This window comes from Capra hircus, chromosome 3 (assembly GCF_001704415.2).
Source record: "Capra hircus breed San Clemente chromosome 3, ASM170441v1, whole genome shotgun sequence".
Taxonomy (NCBI): domain Eukaryota; kingdom Metazoa; phylum Chordata; class Mammalia; order Artiodactyla; family Bovidae; genus Capra; species Capra hircus.
The window spans coordinates 99,143,105-99,166,453 of NC_030810.1; the positions used below are offsets into that span (position 1 = coordinate 99,143,105).

The 23,349-nt window shown below is 42.8% G+C and overlaps 2 protein-coding genes across 7 annotated transcripts; both read right to left on the minus strand.

Moving 5' to 3' along the window:
* Window positions 246–4,422, minus strand: TXNIP (thioredoxin interacting protein). Its single transcript, XM_005677732.3, has 8 exons — window positions 3,900–4,422; window positions 3,336–3,408; window positions 3,075–3,222; window positions 2,764–2,866; window positions 2,374–2,630; window positions 2,113–2,269; window positions 1,850–2,001; window positions 246–1,718 (listed from the first exon to the last, which is right to left on the minus strand). Exons 1-8 carry the CDS (start codon window positions 4,147–4,149, stop codon window positions 1,683–1,685), a joined length of 1,176 nt encoding a protein of 391 aa, XP_005677789.1. The 5' UTR covers window positions 4,150–4,422; the 3' UTR covers window positions 246–1,682.
* On the minus strand, window positions 18,957–23,349 carry HFE2 (hemochromatosis type 2 (juvenile)). 6 transcript variants are annotated; one of them, XM_005677729.3, is made up of 4 exons: window positions 23,170–23,349; window positions 21,694–21,880; window positions 20,719–21,281; window positions 18,957–20,234 (listed from the first exon to the last, which is right to left on the minus strand). In XM_005677729.3, exons 2-4 carry the CDS (start codon window positions 21,788–21,790, stop codon window positions 19,611–19,613), a joined length of 1,284 nt encoding a protein of 427 aa, XP_005677786.2. In that variant the 5' UTR covers window positions 21,791–21,880; window positions 23,170–23,349; the 3' UTR covers window positions 18,957–19,610. The 6 variants fall into 6 exon arrangements, with proteins under 6 accessions (XP_005677786.2, XP_005677787.2, XP_013817914.2 ...); XM_005677730.3 differs by having other exon boundaries at window positions 21,694–21,898; XM_013962460.2 differs by lacking the exon at window positions 21,694–21,880 and having other exon boundaries at window positions 23,170–23,347.

The window sequence follows — 23,349 nt, forward strand, 5'->3', positions numbered from 1 at the left end:
AAAACCAGATCAGACCACCAGAAGACCCCACTATTCACTGAAGTTCTTCAGTGAATTGGACGAAAGACAATGTAGCTCAAATTCCTTCCCTCCTCACCCCCATTCTGACCATAGTCCTTAGGATCAATAAGAAATGGTTTCTCTATAGGGTTTTCAACAATCTGAGTTGTGAAGTAAGGGGGAAAGCTCCTTTAGGCACATTTTCTACTAACATCAATATTATCTTACAGACAAGAAGAGAAACATTTTTTTGCCATTAAAAAACTTTTTATTTTCTTTCTTTTTTTTTACAAAGAATACCCCCACCTGGGGTGAAAAATATATCTGGTTAAGTACAAAATATAGTTTTTCTCATACAAAAAGATATACAATTAAAAAACAAAAAATGAAACCACCTTCAGCCCACATACCTTTTCAGAAAAGGGTAGATAGAGCTCAGAGCTCTGACACAGGACAGTGAACAAAGTGCTAAGGCGGAGAGTGACTGACCAAGTGCTAGAGGCTGCAGTGAAACAGGGGCTGTCAACAACCCTGTCTCCTAACACTGGGCAGGAAGTGAGCCCTTGGGGCTTCTGTGAAGATCTGCCTTCTGGTTTCTCATGGCAACATCTGGATGCTCTCATCACAGTGTTGGGGCACTTTATCTAGGGTTCCTCCTTGGGTTTGGAGAAGTCACAGTGGGCAAGGCTGATAGCAGCAACCCTTCTCACGTGATCAGTGTCAGAAATGCAGAATTCCGTACACTGGGACAAAGTCTCAAAAGCAGGAACACTTTTTTTTCCCTGTCATTGTGCTTACCCCTAGAGACATAGTAGACCAGTTTTAGCTTACATCTGAGAAAGGAAAAAACCCCAAATTTGACACAAACTAAAGTGCTAAGGACATTGCCTCAGAATCAATTCCAAGGAGTCACACGAGAAAAAAAAAAAATTTCTCCCACATAAAAATGTTTGCCAACAGGAGAACACAGTGCAACAAGCTCTAAAAATGGCTTTTAAGACCTCTGGTGGGGCACAGTTACTACTGCTTTATGACTGATTAAAACTACTTTCTAAACAATGAAACTTAAAGCTCCTCCCCTTTAATTCACATGGGAAGCTTGCTCCAGAGTCCAAACCCAATCAATTCTGGAGGGCTTTTCTTTTTCTGTAAGTGTACAAACAGTGGGGAACAATGATTTTAAGAATATCCTTTTCCCAAAGTTTTGGCCATGACCATTTTTTCTTTTCACTTTCTTAGTTTGCTAAATTGGCTCTCCTCCACATGGCAGAGGTTCAAGATCTATTGTTATAACAGTATCTCTATTATATAATCCCCTCAATTTAACTGTGGGAACACCATTCCAGGATGCCATTTCTACCCCTTACTCAAAACTACTGAAAATGCCTCAATTTTCGAAGAGATTCAAGAAAATGGGATGGGCCTTAGTTTTTTTTCTAATGTGTTTTTAAACCCATCTAGCAAAAAACTCTGTATCACATCATCTCACTGGCTGAGGACGAGTATGCACCCTTTAAGGCCCAGGAGATTGCCTGCTGATCACCTCCTACACTGGAGAGTCAGAGGCTGGGGTGGACCTGTACCCCACTGTGGAGACTGTTGAGTCTCTAAAAAATCAAAGAGTCCAGGAAGAGAGATGAAAAGAAACAGGTAGGTATAACTGCTTCTTTTCTTCCACATGCTCACTGCACATTGTTGTTCAGGATGCAGGGATCAACCTGGGAGGAAGAAAAGAAAGAGTATTTTAGTTTGGGTAAGAAAAAACACAACAGTCCAGTCTGGCAATCCCAAGAAGTTAACTTCCTATAAAAGGCTTAGGACAAATGTAGTGGTAAATGACAATTCTCACCTCAGAGTAAGTAGGTGGTGGCATGAACCTGAACTCAGGAGCATACATAAAAATAGGGCTGTCTTGAGAACCATCTGTGTCATCTAGCAGAGGAGTAGTGGGGCTCTCCAACCGGTGATCTTCAGCAATGCTATCCATATAGCAAGGAGGAGCTAGAGAGAGAAAGCATGGAGATAAGAAGCCCAGCCAAGAAAAGCCTAACCACAATTTTACAAACCCACCCAGGCCAGAGGGAAAAAAATGAGATCAGGTGTCTGGCTCACCTTCTGGGGTATCTGGGATGTTCAGGTCTACCCAACTCATCTCGGAGCTGGTTTGGCTGGCCATGCTGGACGTCCGGCTGCTGAGGCCTGACCTGCTGCCAATAACCAGGGGCAGGTCAAGAATGACTTTCTTGGAGCCAGGGACGCTAACGTAGATCTAGAAAGGAAGACATCAGTTTGTTAGGTTAGAAATCTGAAGAAACACCACTATCGTTTAGACCAATGAACAATTTCTTTCTCCAACCCCATCCACCCACTCACCAGTAAGAAATATTCAACTCGCAGGATATTGCAGCCCAAGATAGAAGGCCTGATCTTCTGCACTCGAAGGCTCTTGCCACGCCATGATGCACAGGTTCCGGAGATAATGTGATTGCCTCTGACTGATGATAACTTCTGCGTCAGCACCTTGGTCTGGCCATTGGCAAGATAAGTGTGGCGGGCCACAATGGCAGCTTTGGGGATCACGATGCGGGAACACGTATTCTCAAAATCAGCATGGATGTTAATCTCATCACCTGGCAATGAGAAAGATGAAAACTGATGCTCAGTGCAATCCATGACTTTTAATCTGTCCCTGCCTCCTGCCCTTACTCGCAAACCCACAGTTCCCGTTTTAAGGGTCTCTCATTTTCAGCACTAGATTTTTACCTTCACAGAATCCTTTTCTGTCAATTCGTGCAGAGACAGACACCCGCCCATCAGGTATGAACATGCAGGAAACTTTCTTCTCCTTTTTAGCTGACACAGGTTCCTATATAGAATGAAGTGGAAAAAGACGTTTTGAGAATCTCTAGAGATCCTTTCTCTGCTTCTCTTTCCACTGCTTAAAGTAGGTAGTTTTCTCTCCCACCTTGATGACTTAAGGACTTGATTCCCTGACAGGCTTCACTTTAATGCCCTAAAAACCTAACTACTTATCTCTGAAACCCAGAAGAAGAGACTTTTAAAATGAATCTCACCAGTAAATCAGGAGTATTGACATCCACTAGATCCATCACTTCAAAGTTTTTCTTTGTCTCTTGAGTTGGCTGGCTGGGACGATCAAGAAAAGCCTTCACCCAGTAGTCCACACACCCATATTTTCCTTTGAAAGATGTTCCCAGAGGCCTTTATCAAGAAAAAGGAAACAACTTAAAAATGCTCTCCAAGAAGAGTAACTGATCAAAAGAGGGGAAGATTTTTACAGACAGATAAGATCACAGATGCATTTAGTTACCTACCCCTGAGGAAGCTCAAAGCCGAACTTGTATTCATATTTGTTTCCAGGTCTCATGATCACCATCTCATTCTCACCTGAAGGAAGAGAAAAAGGAGAAGCTTCTAGGTTTCTTGTTATACTTAAAATGCCTCTATGCAATAAGGAATTCTTGGGCAGCATGCAAGAGTAATGCAGAACCCCTTATGTTCTTAAATGAGATTCTGATGCATTCGCTGAGCAAAAAGTTGCAAAGCCCTGCAGTGCTGAAAGGCTCAACCTATCATCATCTCAAACAAGAAGCAAGCAAAGAACAAGCAATTTATTAAGACATAAAAACCTTTCAATAGCTAAGTCAACATCCCTCAGAATCACCCGCAGAACACAGCACCCTGAGAAGTTGCACAAATCACCCTTTTTTGGGGGTGGGGGTAGGGGTTAGCAAGTTAAAGCTAAAAAAGATAAAGAAGCCACACAAAATTCAAACCCCACAACCCGAGCAATTTAGGATCTACAGTGTGGGCTTTATCCGTATCAATTCTCTTCTTGAATCCGCTTTCACCCTCCAGCAAATAGTTGGGTCACTTACCAGCTGGTTGGTCGTCCAGGAGAAGCGTGTCTTCGTAGCGTAAGTAGTCCAACGTCTGCTTGCATTGCTGGGATCCCTGCATCCACAGGACTTTGGCCACTCCGCAAGCCAGGATCCTGACAGCTTTGACTCGAGTGACTTCACACACTTCCACTATCACCCGGCCAGCGACCTTCTCCCCACTGCCGTACACCTTTTCGGGGTCGTTAAAAACTACCTCGAAAGACTTGATCTTCTTGAACATCACCATGTTGGGCTGGGTCTGCTTAAGAGTTAAAAATGAGGACTAAACAAAACTCTCAATCAAAGGACCTTTTGCTGTAAGTTAAAACTTTTTCACTTTTCAGTTCTCTACTGAATTTTCGAAAACACGTCCACCCAAAAATGTAAGCCGCGAGTTGTATCAAGAGATTGCAAAAGAAAAATAAGCTCTTTCTTTCTAACAGCTGGAGGACAGCTCCGGATCTCGGCGGGAAGGCTTAAAGCGTCCCACCTCAGAAAACGAAACGATAGTTTGCAACTGAGAGCCGGAAACTGGTTTATATAGTAGCCCAGCAGGCAGGTCCACGCGAACGCTGGCCTGGAGGCTCGTGCTCCCCTCGTGCACAGCTCTCCCATTGGCTGCCCGCTCCTTGTTTACCAGGAGCCCTACCAATCAGCGAGGTCGCAGCAGCGCGTGGACACAGTGTGCTCCTGGCGGGGAAAACGGTTGTTGTGCTACGCTGCGGGGCTGGGAGGAGGGGGCGGAGGGGCTATGGGGCGGCTTCCCATGTGCCCAAGGAAGGAATGCTTCACTGACCCCAAAATCTATCCGAGGCCAGTGGTCTTCGAAGGACGGGTGTGGATGCTTTTGGAGTGGTAGCTATTATTTTGAGGTAAAAGGAAAATGTGCTTATGATGGAATTCCATGCCTAACCTCAGCCAATGTAATTAATTTAGAGGTGACTGTTTATTCCCGGCTCACAAATCGCAAGTCGTGTGAAAAACAATCCCAGAGCTCCAAGAATACTTGAGGATGGGGCGGAGGACAGGGAGTGCAGTCGTTACTGTTGAGGAAGATCCGCTTTGTCCTTCTCTTGCCCCGCATCTCTCAAAAATCAACAAACAACCCCCTGCTCCTCCCCGCTCCCCCCATAAAAAATCCCGGCTGTGTGGGAAGGAAAAGAGAACTTGTCACAAATTTTTAACCTCTCTTCAGCGGTCACAGCAAAGTGAATATATGGGACTGATTAGCCATCCCCCACTCCCTTTCTAGCTCCCTGGGCTGCAGGCTGGGGGCTCCGGTCCATGTGCCTCTGCCCCTGCGTCCTCCACTCGGTTCTCTCTGTTCTCTGGACTGGTACAGTACGGGCATATCCACATCCTGCCACTTATCCCGTCATCTCTTCAGTCCCTGATCTGCAGAGTTAGGGAACACTTTATTTATGTTCTCTCAGTTACCTCATTACCTCTTCGTTAAAGTGTGTTCTTTGGGCTCTGAGTATCTCACTCCCTGCTTCTCCAGGAAAGTAATTTAAAAAAAAAAAAAAGGCTTCACTCTAGTCATCTTTTTCCTGAGTTATTTTAACTGTCTCGTCTTCCTCCCCCTTCCAACTTACTAAATCAGAGATACACCTCTAAATCTGCTGCCCACACTCCTCACAGCCTTCAAGTTAGTTAAAAGCAGGAAAATTGTCAACGTCAGAGGGAAAGTGTCAGGGAAAGATGGCCGTATTTCTGTTTGAGGGAACCATTCTGCAGTCTTTGGAAAGTTTTTTTTTCCCCTAAACTGTTTAGAAATAGGTAAGAAAGGGAAGAAAAGACAGAAGGATCATTAGCACCCTGTATGTTAAAGCTAAAAGAAACCCTGACTCTTCATCCTGTGTTATTTGGCTCTCTGTCAGATGGGTTTTTCCCTAGCTGGCCGTGAGGTGCCTTAGGAGCTGACTCCTGAGAAATTTTTCAGAGATGCAGTAAGAAAGACTTGTGTGCACAGATATAGGAATTCTTCTCCTTTTTCTTTGATTCCTGAGTTCCTCCCCATGGGTTGGAGAATCAGGAGATTATTACCTCATTTCTTGTGCTAGAAAGAGGAAGACAGTGTTCCCAAGACTGAGATGGGGAAGTAAACAAGAAGCATTAGAATATATAGAGATCCTGCCCTCTTAGCAAGAAGATGGCTATTCACTGCTGTGAAGGATCCTTCTTACTTGCTCTTGCACACCCTAACTGGGTTGACACCCTAAGGCTAACAAGTTACAACCCAACTGCACTATTAAGCAAGCTCAAGAATCAGGCATCAAGACTACTGGAAAACACACACCCACAGGACCAACCCCCAGAACAAAAAGGGGAACATGTTGATCCTTAGGGTGTGTGGTTTTGAGGCGGCACCCTGTTTAAGAAAGTTAACCAGTAAGGCCTGAGTTGTTTTTAGTTGGTCAGCAATATTGGTTGAAGTAGGTAGAGCAGGGAAGGTGAGACTCTCACTAAAGTAATTTTAAAATGTTTAATTGTAGCTTCTGAGAAAATTTTTAGGTTGATAGATGTGGAAGTGTATGTAAATCTGAAATACCAAAATGTTGACAAATAAATACATAATGACAATATTATTAAACAATGTGTGATGTGTAACTGCATAAATGTTGAGGGGCAGGGAGGAGAGGTGAATGTGACAGACCAGGGTGGTATATATTTGGAACATCTTAGAGAAAGGGGAATGCCAGTATTTACTTGGTCACAGCTATGGAGTACTGACTTGCTTTTTTTAAAAAAATCTTAATACCATTCTCTTTTGCTTTAAGTCCCTCTCTTGGGCTCCAGTTTCTTCTTTCTTTCCCGTTTTGCAAAACTTGGTGCAGACCACTTGTTTGTGCTGTTTTGTGCCTGGGTTCCCTTAAATGCCAGAAAAAGATTTCACTTTGGCAGCTGCTGCCTACCAGGCCTGTAGCCAAGACATGTTCTGAAATGGAGTTGTCCTGGACAGAGTTGTTTACAACCTTTCACCTTATAACCTGGTATTCTGATAAAAACGTGCCTTCTGATTCTTTTTCTCAGTTCCTGTGCCAAAGAAGAAAAAAATCTTACAAACTTCTGTCCTGAAAACAGAGTACAAACATTTGTGGGGTGCAAGGGAGGAAGACAGCAGGTCCAGTAAGGAACAGCAAAGGAGGGCTAAATCCAAGAGTTTTGCAGATTAGATCATCTTTACCTGTTCCTTCCCCACCCTCTTCAACCCCAGTATCAATAGGAAACCAAGCGGTAATTGTTTGCTTTACAGGAGGTGGTTGAGCAAAGCCAAAGCTTCTAGGGAGGGAAGTGCCCTCTACCCTCAGCTCCAATCAAATACAAGGAGCTGCTTGCATTTCTTTTCCTTAACTTGTGCTCTGATAAACATCTAGGACTCTAAAGACTCAAGGTTCCTAATAGCCCCCTTTTTTATCCTTTTAATCACTACTTTCATTTCCACTCTGAAAATTTCCCTTTTATCTTTCCCATTTTCCTCTAGGGAATATTAATTTAGAGACAAATAAAGGTTTAAAAGAGAGTGTGGCATTTGAGGCTGATCAACGTCAGGTATTCTTCCAAGTCACTGAGCACCTGTAATAGACCAGGTCCTTTACATAATTATCTCAGTAATATTTTATTTATAGATTCATCTGTCACCTTGTTCTAGAAGGATTTAAGGTTAGATTATTTCATTTAATTCTCACAATAACTCTGTGACTCAGGGTTAAGTCAGGCTCAGAGGGTTAAGTAATTTGCCTGCAGTCACCGATTTGTAAGTAGAGCAAAATCTTGAACCCAGGTTTGTCTGATCTAAAGTAGGTACTCCTGAGGACTTCTTGGCAGCCCAACCATTAAGTATCCCTGCTTCCACTGCAGAGGGTATGGGTTTAGACTCTGGTCAGGGACTAAGATGCCTTGAGTGTGGTGTGGCCAAAATAAATAAATTAAGTCGGTACTCTTTCTAATGTGTTGTCCTGCTTCTCAGTGCTTTAACACATGGTTTCTTGTTTGATCTTCACTGTAAAGGGTTTAGGATAAGACTCATAAAATATTAAAATTAAAGGGGACTCTACCAGTCATTTTTTTTGTTAAAGAGAGTTACTTCCATAAAATATTAAAGTTAAAGGGGACTCTACCAGTCTTTTTTTTTTTTTTTTTAAGAGGGGTACTTTCTTATTTTAGTTAAGTAGACTTGCTCTTGGAGAAGGAAATGGCAACCCACTCCAGTGTTCTTGCCTGGAGAATCCCAGCGACAGGGGAGCCTGGTGGGCTGCTGTCTGTGGGGTCACACAGAGATGGACACGACTGAAGCAACTTAGCAGCAGCAGCAGACTTGCTCTAGGATGTATAGCTAGTAACTGGTGGAGCCACTCTCCAAACTCAGGATTCTTAACACTTAATCTAGAATCTTGTCTCTAGTTTGTTTTCTGAAGATTCTTGTTTCTCAGTTTAATTATTAACAACAACAACAACAACAACAAAAAAAACCACTTCATTTGAACAGATTGCTGGTTGCCTGGGTTAGGGAGTAGGTGAAGTGGGTGAAGAGAGTCAAAAGGTATAAACTTAACAGTCATAAAATAAATGTCATAGAGATGTAATGCACAGCATGGTGACTATAGTTAATAATGCTATATTGCCTATGTGAAAGGTGCTAAGAGAGTAGATCTTAAAAGTTCTCATCACGAGAAAAAAATCCTGTAATTAAATATGATCACAGATGTTAACTAGGCTTATTGTGGTGATCATTTTGCAACATATCTAAATGTCAATCATTAGATTGTACACTTGAAACTAATATAATGTTGTATGTCAATCATACCTAAATTTAAAAAACACTCATCTTGGGTCTTCCCTGGTGGTTCAGTGGGAAAGAATCAGCCTGCCAATGTTACAGACTCAAGGTCGATCCCTGATCTGAGAAGATCCCACATGCTTTGCAGCAACTAAGCCTGTGGGCCACTGTTGAGCCTGTGTGCTAGAGCCCAGGAGCTGCAACTACTGAAGCCTGTATTCTGCAACAAAAGAAGCCACTCCAGTGAGAAGTCTGAGCACTGCAACTAGTAAGTAGCCCCAACTTGCCTCGACTAAAGATAAGCCCCAGCAGTTTAGAAGACCCAGAACAGCTGTTAAAGAAAAAGAAATCATCTCATCTTGAAGTCCATATTTTATGTTTATTGGTGTCTCTATTTTTCTACTATGTTGAGGAAGGAATGAAGATCTGAGAGTTGTCCAACTTCAGGGAAAGATAGAGAGAGGAGGTGAATTAATTTGTTCAAAACTACTGCAGATGCCTTTAAGATATTTCTTAAGGTAGCCTTATGATACAAAAGATTTTTTTCCCTTTTCATGCTATCACCCATGTTTTCTCTTGTTTACTGTTAAATTTCTTTAGAGAGTAACTTATACCAGCTTTATCTGTTGGCTAAACTTGTCCCTTTGTAGCCTGGCTTCTTCTGTCACTAAAATGGTTTTCTTTAAGTTTCCAGAGGAAACCACGGTAATTTTTTAGGCCATATTCCCCTTGACTTCTATATAATTTTAAAACTGCCATCTTTGTAAATTTAAATGTCCTTTTGGACTTTATCCTTTTCTCCCTTGTCAGCAGTTCCTTTTTTCTCTCCCCTACTGAAAGCGTTTCTGCTTGGCTCTCTCCTTCTCTGTCTTCGGGCTTTGCTGTTCAGTTTGCCCATCTGTACATCACTCATGGAAACCTCTGGCCTGTCTTGAAAGTTCTAGTTGGCATCAAACTCAACTTGTCTAGTAGAATTCATAATCTTCTCCCTGTGCTCAAATTCACTTCTTACTCTTGTTTCTTTTAATGGGACCATTATATGTTCCCCTAGATATCAAGGCATAAAATCTAAAAACTGTCTTCAATTCCTTCTTTTCTGACATTGCTCACATTCAGTCAATTGCCAGATTCTGAAGAGGCCATCATTCCATTGTTTTTCTAGAAGCTGTTATTTCTTACTCTATTGCCATCACTCTGATTCATATCCTTGTTATTAACACTTTTGCATAAGTTATTTTTGATAGTTTTAAACTGATCTTTCTGCTGTAATCCATAAACCTCAACTAGATTAATCTTACACAGTTGAGTTCCTAACTGTTCTGTGATGTTCCCAAACCCTCTGCTTACTGAATCAAATTAAAATACTTCAACCTAGTATTTAAAGCCTTCACAAAGTGACCTCAACTAAACTTTCCAGTCTCATTTCCCACTACTTCCTCAGAAATGTACTCTACTCCTCAGCCAAACCTGAGTACACCGTGTTCCCTTAATATATCCTTCTCTGCATTTGCTTATACTTTTCTCTCTACCTGGAATGCCCGACTTTCCTCCCCATCTCTACTTTTTTAAATCCTACTTCGGACACCTCATGTGAAGAGTTGACTCATTGGAAAAGAGTCTGATGCTGGGAGGGATTGGGGGCAGGGGGAGAAGGGGACGACCCAGGATGAGATGGCTGGATGGCATCACGGACTTGATGGACATGAGTCTGAGTGAACTCCGGGAGATGGTGATGGACAGGGAGGCCTGGCCTGCTGCGATTCATGGGGTCGCAAAGAGTCGGACATGACTGAGCGACTGAACTGAACTGAACTGAACCCACTCTTCAGTAGACAGCCAAATAACTTTTCCTCTATGAAACCTTTCCTGATTCCCAAATCCCTTTATCTCTCACCTTATAACCAAATAGAATTCCATTCTCTTTGAATACTCCATTCCATATTTTTAAACTATTTCTTATATGGAATTTACATGTAAAGTTTCTTTTTTGTCCTATGGAATGAATTCCTAGAGAGCAGGATCTGTGTCCTTTTAAATATGTTTATTCTTCATAGCATCTAGAAAAGTACATTTCATAGAGAAAATAGGTTATTAAATATAAATTAAATTGATAGATTGGGATATATCTTTGCAATAGAATATGCCACTAATTCAGAACCTAGTACTGTATCTTATTAACTATAAGAAACCTAATCTCGGTTCCTTCTGCTACACTTGAACATAACCAGTCCCTCTTCCTCAAAGCCTATGGCCCAGTTATGTATAGAGCAAGGGTGGTGAGGTGGTGAGAGGTGATGGTTTGTTTTCCTATGAGGGAAAGTTGGACTGTACTGATGTTTATAAAAATGAGGGAGATGGGACATTTTGTCCTTAACCCAACTTCCCCTTTTCTGAGAAGTTCTTTCTTACACAATTCTGTAATCCAGTTGGCTCAGCCCTGCCACCCAGTGGATAAAGTACTATCGAGATCGTCTGTTTCACTGACTATGCTAAAGTCTTTGACTGTATGGATCAGGACAAACTGTAGAATTCTTTTTTTTTTTTTTTTTAATTATTTTTATTTATTTTTTGGCCTTGCTGCATGGCATGTGGGATCTTAGTTCCCTGACCAGGGATTGAACCTGCACCCCTTGCAGTGGAAGCACAGAGTCTTAACCACTTCACCGCCAGGGAAGTTCCACAAACTGTAGAATTCTTAAAGAGATGGGAATACCAGACCAGCTTACCTGCCTCCTGAGAAACCTGTATGCAGGTCAAGAAGCAACAATTAAAACCAGACATGGGACAATGGACTGGTTCCAAATTGAGAAAGGAGTACGTCAAGGCTGTATATTGTCACCCTGGTTATTTAATCTTATATGCAGAGTACCTCATGAGAAATCCCGGGCTGGATGAAACACAAGCCAGAATTAAGATTGCTGGGAGCAATATCAACAACCTCAGATATGCAAATGACACCACCCTATGGCAGAAAGCGAAGAGGAACTAAAGAGCCTCTTGATGAAGGTGAAAGAGGTGAGTAAAAAAGCTGTCTTAAAACTCAGCATTCAAAAAACTAGGATCATGGTGTCTGGTCCCATCACTTCATGGCAAATAGATGGAGAAACAGTGCAAACAGTGACAGACTATTTTCTTGGGCTCCGGAATCACTGCAGATGGTGACTGCAGCCATGAAATTAAAAGAGGCTTGCTCCTTGGAAGAAAAGCTATGACAAACCTAAGTGGCATAGAATTGAAATGATGCTTTTGAACTGTGGTGTTGAAGAAGACTCTTGAGAGTCCCTTGGACTGCAAGGAGATCAAACCAGTCAATCCTAAAGGAAATCAATCTTGGATATTCATTGGAAGGACTCATGCTGAAGCTCCAATACTTTGGCTACCTGATGCAAAGAGCTGACTTATTAGAAAAGACCCTGATGCTGGGAAAAATTGAAGGCAGGAGGAGGAGGGGACGACAGAGGACGAGATGGTTGGATGGCATCACTGACTCAGTGACATGAGTTTGAGCAAACTCTGGGAGATGGTGAAGGACAGGGAAGCCTGGAGTGCTGCAGTCCATGGCGTCTCAAAGAGTTGGACACGACTGAGCGAACTGAACAACAACAACAAAATCGAGATCCTTGGTCCACACAGAAGTGTTTCTGAGACTAGAAACTTGACCAGACAGCTCCCTGAGTGAGGAAGATGATTTTTTGATCTCGAGAAGGAGCAGAGGAAGGTGTTTATGACTGAAAGGAAGGAATTACATATTAAAACAGTTTTCTGTTTTTCATCCATTTCAGAGAACTTTCTGTGTTAATGCATTTTAAAGTGTACATACAGCTAAATACACATGTGTGTTATAAAGCAATTACACAAACATTTGATTCTCACCGGATAGGCAGATATTTTTGCAGAAAGGAATATTGCAATATAGAGAGCTCAAGAGGCTTGCTTAATTCACAGAACTAGGATGAAATTCGTCTAATTTATGGTTTGAAAATCTTGCCACTAGCACATCTCTGATCCTTTAAGAAAAAAAAAGTCACCTCCTTTGTAAAGATTTCTCTGATTTCTACAAGCAGATTTGTCACTTTCTTTGTGTTCTCAATAGCATATTGGATGTATTTCTCTATATTATAAATGTTAATCATATATCTGTTTATTTGTTCCTCCCTACTAAACTGAGTTCCCCAAAGATAGGAGCCATGTTGTCTTATGGCCTGGCATAGTTTAGGTGTTCCAAAAATTCTAAATAAGGGTCAAAGTCAATCCGTAGGATTATTTTAGCCTGATCAGCTAATATGTCACATATTTAGCCCATCCCATTGCCTGTCCTTCTGGTTTTGGTTTCTTCTCCAGCAATGATGGTATTCTCCCTGTAGGCTTGGTCGTGGTAGATGCAGGGCTGCTGCTGCTGCTAAGTTGCTTCAGTCGTGTCCGACTCTGTGCGACCCCATAGACGGCAGCCCACCAGGCTCCCCCGTCCCTGGGATTCTTCAGGCAAGAACACTGGAGTGGGTTGCCATTTCCCTCTCCAATGCGTGAAAGTGAAAAGTGAAAGTGAAATTGCTCAGTCATGTCCGACTCTTAGCAACCCCATGGACTGCAGCCTACTAGGCTCCTCTGTCCATGGGAGTTTCCAGGCAAGAGTACTGGAGTGGGTTGTCATTGCCTTCTCCAAGATGCAGGGCAGTGACCTCCATAAATAGAAAATTAAACCATGGCAGAACATTTTCTGTTTCAGGCGCTACACTTTCAGCAAAGGACTTTTTGATTCTTTGCTGGAGTGAGGTGAGGTTGGAAGGCAGGATGAAAGACTAATTAATTTTTTTAAAAATTCAACTTAACTAGTTCCTCATAGGTAGAAGCAAAAGAAGAGTGCTGTATCAAAGACCAATCACACAGTTTTTATTGGGCCTTTGTTGCTGTGCAAGGGCTTTCTCTAGTTGTGGAAAGCAGGGACCACTGTTCATTGCAGTGCAGAGGCTTCTCATTACCTTGGCTTCTCTTGTTTTAGAGCATGGCCTCTAGGCATATGGGCTTCAGTTGTTGTGGCTTGTGGGCTCTACAGTGAAGACCCACAGGCTTAGTTGCTCCGAGGCTTGTGGAATCTTCCCAGACCAGGGATGGAACCTGTGTCCCCTGCATTGGCAGGTGGATTCTTATCTGCTATACCACCAGGGAAGTCCACAAAACCCTTGATATTCAAAAGATTGATTCTTTTGGAACCAGTAGCAAAGAATGATTCCACAGTAACCCTGCAGTAGGGGCAGAATCCAATTATATTTCTTGATTTCTCTTTCACTTTCTCAAAGCCCACCCTTCAAGCACGCATAGATTATATCTCAGGAAACACATGTGACTTATTTCTTCCTAATAACTATTAGGGGGATGATGAATAATTTGGTTTGGGAGTAGGCAGAAAAACTGAGGAAGTCCTATTATTTTCTAATGTTCTGCCTTCCTTCCTTTCCTTAGTGCTGCTGCAGTTTCTTGGCACTGATTTGGAGAACCTGCAATTACTGGACCATGGAAATTCTCTCTGCTTCCTTGAGAAGAAATGTGGGAAGGAACTTGCCATGAAGTATACAAGGTAAGGTGAAGTGGGTAGGAAGGGGGTTGGGTGGGTTTGAAGAATGATGGAGGTGTCCACAAGTATAAGAAGTTAAGGGGAAATACTCAGGACTGGCCAAGGTAGAAATGTGGTCTCTTTTTTAAAATCAAAATAATGTAATATAACTTAGTCAAAAATCCCATAATTTTAATTCTTACACACAAAAAAACAGCAGTTCTCAGTTCACTCTAATTATTTATCTTTCAATTATTTCAACTTTTTCATCTGGTATATACTTCATATTTCTTTTTTATGAATTAATTAATAATTAATGTGTTGATTTTGGCTGTGCTGGGTCTTCATTGCTACAGGGCTTTCTCTAGCTGCAGTGCACCGCCTTCTTGTTGCAGTGGCAGCACAGGCTCTAGGTGCACGGGTTTTAGTAGTTGTGGTACACAGGCTTAGTTGTTGCTTGGCATGTAGGATCTTCCCAGACCAGAGTTCAAACCAGTGTCCCCTGCATTGCAAGGCAGATTCTTAACCACTGGACCACCAGGGAAGCCTCTCATATTTCTAAATTATATATTTCTTCTTTTATTTCTTAATTTATAAATAATTGACACTAATTTGAGCAAACTCTGGGAGATAGTGAAGGACAGGGAAGCCTGGCGTGCTGCAGTCCACAGGGTCAGTAGCTCAGTCATGTTTAACTCTGCGACCCTTGGTCTGTAGCCCCCAGGCTCCTCTGTCCATAGGATTCTCCAGGCAAGAATACTGGAGTGCATAACCATTCCCTTCTCCAGGGGATCTTACCCACCCAGGGAGAGAACTCGGATCTCCTGTGTTGCATGCAGACTCTTTACCATCTGAGTCACCAGGGCAGCCCAATATTAGACATATCATACTGTCTTTTTGCTACAGTATTTGAAATTTTAAGTGTCTTACACCATACTCCCTATCCCTACCTTCCCATTCCTCCTACCTCATCCTCCTGATAGAGTTATATCACAATTTTGGCCAAATCAGTAGTCAATATTTACATTATTATCACTATTGTTGTTGTTTAGTCACTAAGTGTCCAATTCTTTGTGACCCCACAGACTGCAGCATGCCAGGCTTCCCTATCCTTCACTATCTCCCAGAGTTTACTTAAATTCATGTCCATTGAGTTGGTGATGTTATCTAACTATTTCATCCTCTGCCACCCTCTTCTCCTTTTGCCTTCAATCTTTCCCAGCATCAAGATCTTTTCCAGTGAGTTGGCTCTTTGCATCAGGTGGCTGAAGTATTAGGGCTTTACCATCAGTCCTTGCAATAAATATTCAGGATTTCCTTTAGGATTGACTGTCTTGGTCTCCTTGCAGTCCAAGGGACTCCCAAGAGTCTTCCCCAGCACCACAATTCAATTATGACTATATTAATTATATATTATCACTATAAATAACATCAATTGTGGAGTCAAGTAGTATATTTTGACTGTTTCATGTCTTGAACAACCCTTTATTTGTTATGAACCCATAATTATTTAAGCAATTTATTTAGTTTATTATGCACCTACATTTAGTTTATTTCTTTTTTTAATTTATTTTTAATTAGAGGGTAGTTGCTTTATAGTGTTGTGTTGGTTTCTGCCGTACAGCAACGTGAGTCAGCCATAAGTATATACATATGTCCACTCCCTCTTGAACCTGCCTCCATTAAGTTTATTTCTGAAATGCCAATTCTGTCAAATACTTATTAATATTTTCTCTCATTTGGTCAACATATTAAAATCTAAGAAATTCATTTTCTTTTTCCTGAAGACTTGCTCCAGCCCCACTGGGTAATTCTTTTTAGTCATCAGCGCCATCTGCTGACTGTTAGTGGAGTGGAAAGACAAAAATGAAGCACCAGTTTGTTTTTAAACCACAAAATGTCCTTTCCATGATCCCTGACCTTGAGAATCTGGAGGAAGGAATATGGTCCTTATGATAGAAGAGAGAGTATAGAATATTTAAATATTCTCTTTCCTTCTTTTTTTTATGTGAACCATTTTTAAAGTCTCTATTGGATTTGTTACAATATTGCTTCTGTGTTATGTTTTGTTGTTAAAATATTGCTTCTGTTTTATGTTTTACTTTTTGGCCCCAAGGGATGTGGAATCTTTATTCCCAGATCAGGGATCAAACCCACACCCCCGGGACTAGAAGGCAAAGTCATAACCACTGGACCAGCAGGGAAGTCACTAAATGCTCTCTTTCTTTGCCTTGTCATCCTCTTCTTTCCTGTGTTTTCCTAGAAGAAGGAAATTCTGTTATAATCTTCCTTTTCATACAATGGTCTTTCCTTTGACTGACCCACCAAAGGAAGAGGGAAAGATCGGCTACCTATTTATTTTACTTACACGTTTATTAGATGTACTAATGTTTGATAAACAGCACATATTTGAAGTGTATAGTTTCATGATTTTTGAAATCTTTGCCACAATCAAGATAATGAACATTCTATTCCAATTTCCTCATGTGTCTTTGTAAACCATCCCTCTCTCCCTTCCCTGACCATCCACAGGCAACCACTGATCTTTTTTCTCTCAGTATATATTGGTTTACACTTTTTATAATTTCATACAAATGGAAACATACAGTATGTACTCTTTTTGTTGTTGTTTGGCTTCTTTCGCTTACATTCTTATTTTGAGATTCATCCTATTATTGTGTGTATCAGTAGTTTATTTCACTTTATTGCTGAGTGGTATTGTATACAAGTCTTTATCCTTTCTCTTGGATAAATACTTAGAGGTGGACTGTTTAGAGTGTGTGGTAAGTTTATGCTTAACTTGTGAAGAAACTGCCAAAAATTTTACAAAGTAGTAGTACTAATTTACATTCTCACCAATAGCATGTCAGAGCTTCACAATTTGCCAACACTTGATATGATCAGTCTTTTTAATTTGAACCATTCCAGTGGTTATGTAGCGTTTTCTCCTTGTTTTTCAAATTTGATTTGCATTTCCATGATAAGTAATGATGTTGAACATTTTTTCATGTACTTATTTTGAACTACTCATTTTTAAATATTCCATTGATAATAGGGTTAACCCTGAGTTTGGGCAAATGAAGCAAATGACAGGTGCCATAAAAGAATCTCACTCCCCAATTGGAATCTCACTCCCCTATGAAATTCTTCTTAACCTACTTGAAATTCCCACAAGGGAATTTTGAGAAATGAAGTTATGTACTCTTTTGAGTTAACCAATATAAAGAGCAGTTTCTCAAAAAGATGTTTTGAATTAAAATGCCTAAGTTATCTGTAAGTGAGAACAGCAATGGATATGTTTCCTCTAATTTTCTTCCATTAGAACAGATTGTTTTCTGGATTATCTAAGTGTCTTAGTCACATTCAACTCTCTGTGACCCCACGGACTGTAACCCACCAGGCTCCTCTGTCCATGGAATTCTCCAGGCAAGAATACTGGAGTGGGTTGCCATTTCCTCCTCCAGGGCATCTTCCTGACCCAGGGATTAAACCCGTATCTTACAGGCAGATTCTTTACCATCTGAGCCACCAGGGAGGCAGGTCATCTTTAAAAGTAAAGAGACTGTGCTTTGTGGGAATGGCAGAGTGGCTGCGGTCTTTAGAGAAGATAGTGAGTCAGGAATAGAAGATAAAGAATTGCAAAAGAAATTTAAAAGAGCAGACCAAAAGGACGCTCTGTCTGGTAAGCACTGGCTGGTGTATATGTGTGTCCTGGGGAGTTAACCAATATAAAGGTTAGATGGGTGACACTGAGAGAAGAGGGAAGAGTAAAGCACTGTTACTTTAGAACATCCTGGACTAGAACAGCTTCTATTTTCTTTTCTTCTTCAAATTAGATTCCTTCTATTTGGGGCTTCCCCCTACTTTCCAGCTCTCCCTTTTGGGTTTCATATGACAGAAGAAGAAAATAGTTTTTGTGATGGCAGCCACTGCCTGCAGCTCCCTTTCCCTGCCTCATCCACAATTAAAATCTTCAATGGCTGTTTCCTTGACAGAACAGTGTAGTGTTGAGATTAAGTTAAGTCTCCGAAGCCAAATTCTCTGGGTTCAGTTTCTAGCTCTACCATTTGTAAGCTGTGTTACTATGGAAAAATTGCTTAGTCTTCCTGTACCTCATTTTCCTTATATAACAGTAGAGATAAGAAAGTTACCTCCCTTAGAGAGTTGTGAGTATTAGATGAATTAATAATTTTAAATTGTTTAGAAAATGGCCTGGCAGGTTTTAAGCTCTCAATAACTGTTAGCTGTTAATTGAATTTAAACTCCTTGGCCCCACTTTCAAGGCACTTCATAATCTGGCTTCTATCCATCTAGCCCTTACTTCTCATCTACTTCATTTGAGTTTTGCTGCTTTCTTCACTGAATCATGAATCTGAATGTCTAGATGGTTTCCCCTGCCTGGAAGATCCTTAATTCAAATCCAATCTTACCCAGTCTTCAAAGGTCACTTCAGATCTCATCTACTCTATTACCTCTTATTATTTATTATTTCTTGAGTTCTTCTCAATCATCTTCCCATTTGAATTCACAATATCATGGAATTTAGTGAATAATTACACACTCATCACTCCTTCATGTAAGTCAGTTTGTCTCCCTAATAGCCTGTAAACTTCCTGAAGGCAGAACAATATCTCACGGTTTTGAGCCCTCTTTCAGTGGAGTGAACACATTGACTTTATGCCATCTTAAGCGTCTGTAAAGAGATTCAACATAGACAACAATGTGAAGACTCCATAGCTTTAATATCAGATTAGTTAGGGTTGGGGATGATAGCTTCTTTCCTACCTGTGTCATTCTCCAAAGACAGAGATTCTCTTCACCAAAAATCCAAACAACTCCCACTTCATTTATGAACCAAGAAAGCAGAACACATCTTACCCACATTATACTTATCAAATAGATTCTTTTCCTCATCATTTCCTCCTCTTTCTACCTTCCAAGAGAAAATATCATTCGATTTTGAGTTTCTGATGGGTGATGATCATGTCTTCCTCTTTCAGTTCTTCTCTATTAAAAGTCTCAACCCTTAAGTTTTCTACTGATTTTTCTACTGATCCTCAGGACCCCATAACCTCTAAGCTTGTAGGGGTGATCTCAGGAGGAGATGGACTAGAACAATTTGTTTCCTGTTAACAAGACTTGGAAAATTAGTGAAGAGCCCCTACTGAAGTCTGGAATGCAGAAACCTTGCCCAAAATCCTTATGCTGTGATCATTTCAACCCTAGACTGCAGCCTTCTCTCACTCTGGAAAAAAGTTATTGTTTCATGTGTTTCTTACCCTCATTGTTTCCCTTCAATGATTCTTACGTTCTCCCTTGCCAATCTCTATCCTCAAATCACTTCTAGACCCATCATGGTTACTGAATGCTGGCCTGGTTACTGAATGCAAAGCCACAGAACGAAGAGCCCAGAAAGAAGTGGAGCTGGGAAGGTTGCTGGGGAAAGAGGAACCCCAGCATCTGAGGGGAAGAGGTGTAGTTTTTCCAAGTCTGGCAGGAAGGCTCGGGCGTCCTCCAGAGCTGCCTGAGCTGCCACAGTAAAGTTAGGGTCACCGGAGATTAAAACATCAAAGACACAGGAATGAAAGTAAGCGTCTTCAACCGGCAGCCCTTCCTTGCACAGCTGTCGGGCAGTATCTATGGTTATAGTTCCCCGACGACTACGCACTGAGCGTGAGAGTCGCTGACTTGGAGGGCATCCGCCAACACAGAGCTGCAGGTCCTGCTCAGCTGAGAAGGCCCTGGCCACATCCTCTGCTACTCTGATGGAGAAGGAGAGCTGCCCAGCTGTCTGCCGAATGATTATAGTTGTGCCAATGTAGGCAGCTCGGATCTCCACATGGCTCCCAGGGTTAGCAGTCTGAATGGACAAACTTGAGCCCCCAGGTCGATCACCTCCATTGATAGAACCATCTTCAAAGGCCGCGGGAAGGTTGTCCACCTCAGCCTGGTAGACCTTCTGATCAATGCATTCCTGCATGTTCTTAAATATAATGGTGAGCTGTAAGGGCAAGAGGGAAAACAGTTTATTTGGGGCTCAGTGCAACCCTCCCCTCTTCCATCAACTAGGCCTCATTATTGTACATAATCAGGGATCTGATCCCAGCAGAGATGCAAGGCTTATCACGGTCCTCACTCCTTGATCCTGTCTTTATGTTCCAATACTATTTCATCCCTGCTCCATCCCTTTCCTTCCTGTTTGGGCTCAACTTCAGCTGCTCCCATAGGAGAAGGAAGTTTCCTTTCTGTAACTTCTCAACCCAGAGCTTCTCAACTTTCCTCTCCCCAGCTCTTTTCTGCATTGGAGTGAAATTCCCACGGAGGGAAAGTGATTTACAGGAGCAAGTGTTCGGTAGGAGGGAGTGATTCAAGATGTGAGAGTGGTTCAGGAGGAAAGGGAATAGAGCTGCACTGCTGAAAAGTAGTGGGGTTGGCATGGGAGTGGAACCCTGGGGTGACCATGGAGGAGCAGTTGAGTCCCTGACCTTCCGGGTGGTGGTGGCGTTGGCCCCCAGTGCCACAGGGGAGCTGGTGGCCTGGACAAAGAGGAAGTCATTATCCAGCAAGGGCCAAGCTCCTTGGACACGGCACGTGTGAAAGTGGTGATGGAAGGTGCGCACGTGAGGGTCCCCGAAGGAGGCGCAGTGCAAGAAGCCTGGGGGTTGTCGGTGCAGCCGGGAAAACCGGCCTTCATAGTCACAGGGGTCCGGGGCTGGGGAGCCAGAGGCGCGGATCGGGCCTGCGCCCGGAAAGACGGGGCCTCGGGGTGGGGGAGGGGCCGTGGGGCCCTGGCGGGAGCAGTTGTGCTGAATCATCAGGTCTTCGATGCCGTGCACAGCAGAATGGAAGGCGAGGTCCCCGCGGCAGGTGCGGGCTGTGCGCCGAGTGCAGAGCGCGTAGGAGCGGAGGGCTCGGCAGAGACCGCTGGAGCCCACCCCTCCACCTCGGCCTCCTCCTCGAAGGGCTCCTGGTGAACCCCCACCTCTAAGGCTCAGAGTGGAAGATACATACTCAGCATTGCAGCGGAGGATCTTGCATTGAGAATAAGCTGAGGGCGGAAGGGAGAGAGGAGTGTGAGCTGGTCCCCCAATCCCCGCGCAACCTCAACCATAATTCTCCCAGGTCTCATGGGGGGATAGCAGCGGATCCTAAAACCCAACTGAGAGCCTCCCCCAATTCCCAGTCCCCAGCCGCCAGCCCCCAGCTTCCTAGTCTTGTCCTCATTCAGTCTTGCTAAAGATGGGTAAGCCCTGCTAGATCTCTCCTGCCTGTGGATCAAGGGCTTTCCCAGTGCCCTTCCCCAAGTTGAATGGTGAATAAAATATACCTATTTGAGAGTGGGGCGAGTGACTGGGACCCCTCAGCACCCATCTCAGCTCATTCACCCAAGCTCACATGCCCACCCCTACATAGCAGCCTACCCCCTAGATCCCCCAAAGCCTTACCTAACCCTTCCTTACCATGTCCACAGAGGAGCAGCAGGAGAGTGAGAATGCTTAGAGTTGGGGGACTGCCATGGGGGGACCAGGGACTAGGGCACTGGCCTGGATCCCCCATACCTATCCAGCCAGGTCCCCCCAGGTTCCGGTTCTTTCCAGCTGATGACCCTCCTACCTAGTGAATTTTGACCGGACGTCCTGTAAGGGACTGAAAAAAGAAATGTGGCTGGGCATGGGGAAGAGAAGAGTTGAAGATTGTTCAGAATGATGTGAAGAGAATCTGGGAAGATCAAGAAAAGAATGAGCTAACTGGAGTTTAGGGGAAATGGGTCTCCCTGAACTAAACACAAGGCTGTTAAGCCTCTGTGCCCTGCTTTTGTGACCACTTTCAGGCCCCTTATGCAATACCCCTAGGTGGGGGTGGAAGAAAGGTTGAGTGGACTCGGAGGGCAGAGTCCACGGTATTGCCCCATTCTGAGCTACCAAACAGCAGAAATGTCAAAAAGAGGAATCATGTGGATAGATCAGATCTCAGTTATGTGGGCTCCCCAACAGAATTAGGATCTGAAAATACATCAGAGACTACCTCTTATTCACCCTTCCCCATCAGGAGGGGACACCCTCCAGAGGTCATTCATTGATTTTCCTCCTTTGTGTCAGAATTTTCAGTAAGGAGGAGTAAGGGTGGGATACACATCCCATCTCTGGAATCAGTATTCAAATGAAAAGGGAACCAGTCTCTTTCATCTACTGTAGAGAGCTAAAATTATCCCTCTGTCTCATGGAACAATGGATGCAAACCAAGCATGCAAATCAATATTTGTCTGTTATGAGTCAACATTTCTTCTTCATGAGTCAACTTTTCTTCAAATCTGACTGAAGAACCACCCTTTCCATTGATCTTACCTTTCCATCGATCTTAACTTTGCAAGTTTGGAAGTCAGTCTTTTGATGAGGACAAGGCTTGGGGAGGGGCTAACTCCCTCTTGCCAAACTAGTCTCTCTGGAGTTAGGGATATGATTGAGGGAGAGTCATGCAGGAAGGAGAACAAGATGATGGGACTAGAGTTGTAGGCAGAAATCATGTACAACAAGGAGTAAGCCTCACCCTCGGAAGCCCAATGTGAAGGGCACTGATAAATAGGAACAAGATAGAGGGTATCAGTGACTAATCATCTGAAGCTAAATTTGGCCTTGGTGAGAAAACCACAGAATAGGAGGTGTAGGAAACTTCTACTAAAGAAGGAGACTTCATCAGAAGTCTTGAGGTAATAGGAGGAGCCAGCTAAGACTCCCAGAGGAGAGATGGAGGTTTAAACTTCGAGTGGCCAGAGGCCAGAAAGCTTAAGACAGAAGGAGAAATGGAGACTGGGGCACCTTGGTATGGAAGAGATCCTAGATTTGCACCAGAGACATCCAAGTTTATGTCATAATTTTATGAGATTCTAACTTCAATTTAGAAGATTTTTAAAGGAATTGCAATTAATTTTGACTTACTGTTTCCAGAGGTCAAACATTAGTCTGCTATCCAATTCTCCAGCCATGACTGTCTACTGTATCAGTCAGCTCCAGCCAGGGGATCCCCCGTCTCTTTCTCCATGTCTCCCCTAGGTCCCCAGACAGGCTGCAGTCTCACTGAGGTCAGGGAACCAGAGAAGGTCTGGTGTGGGGGGAAGG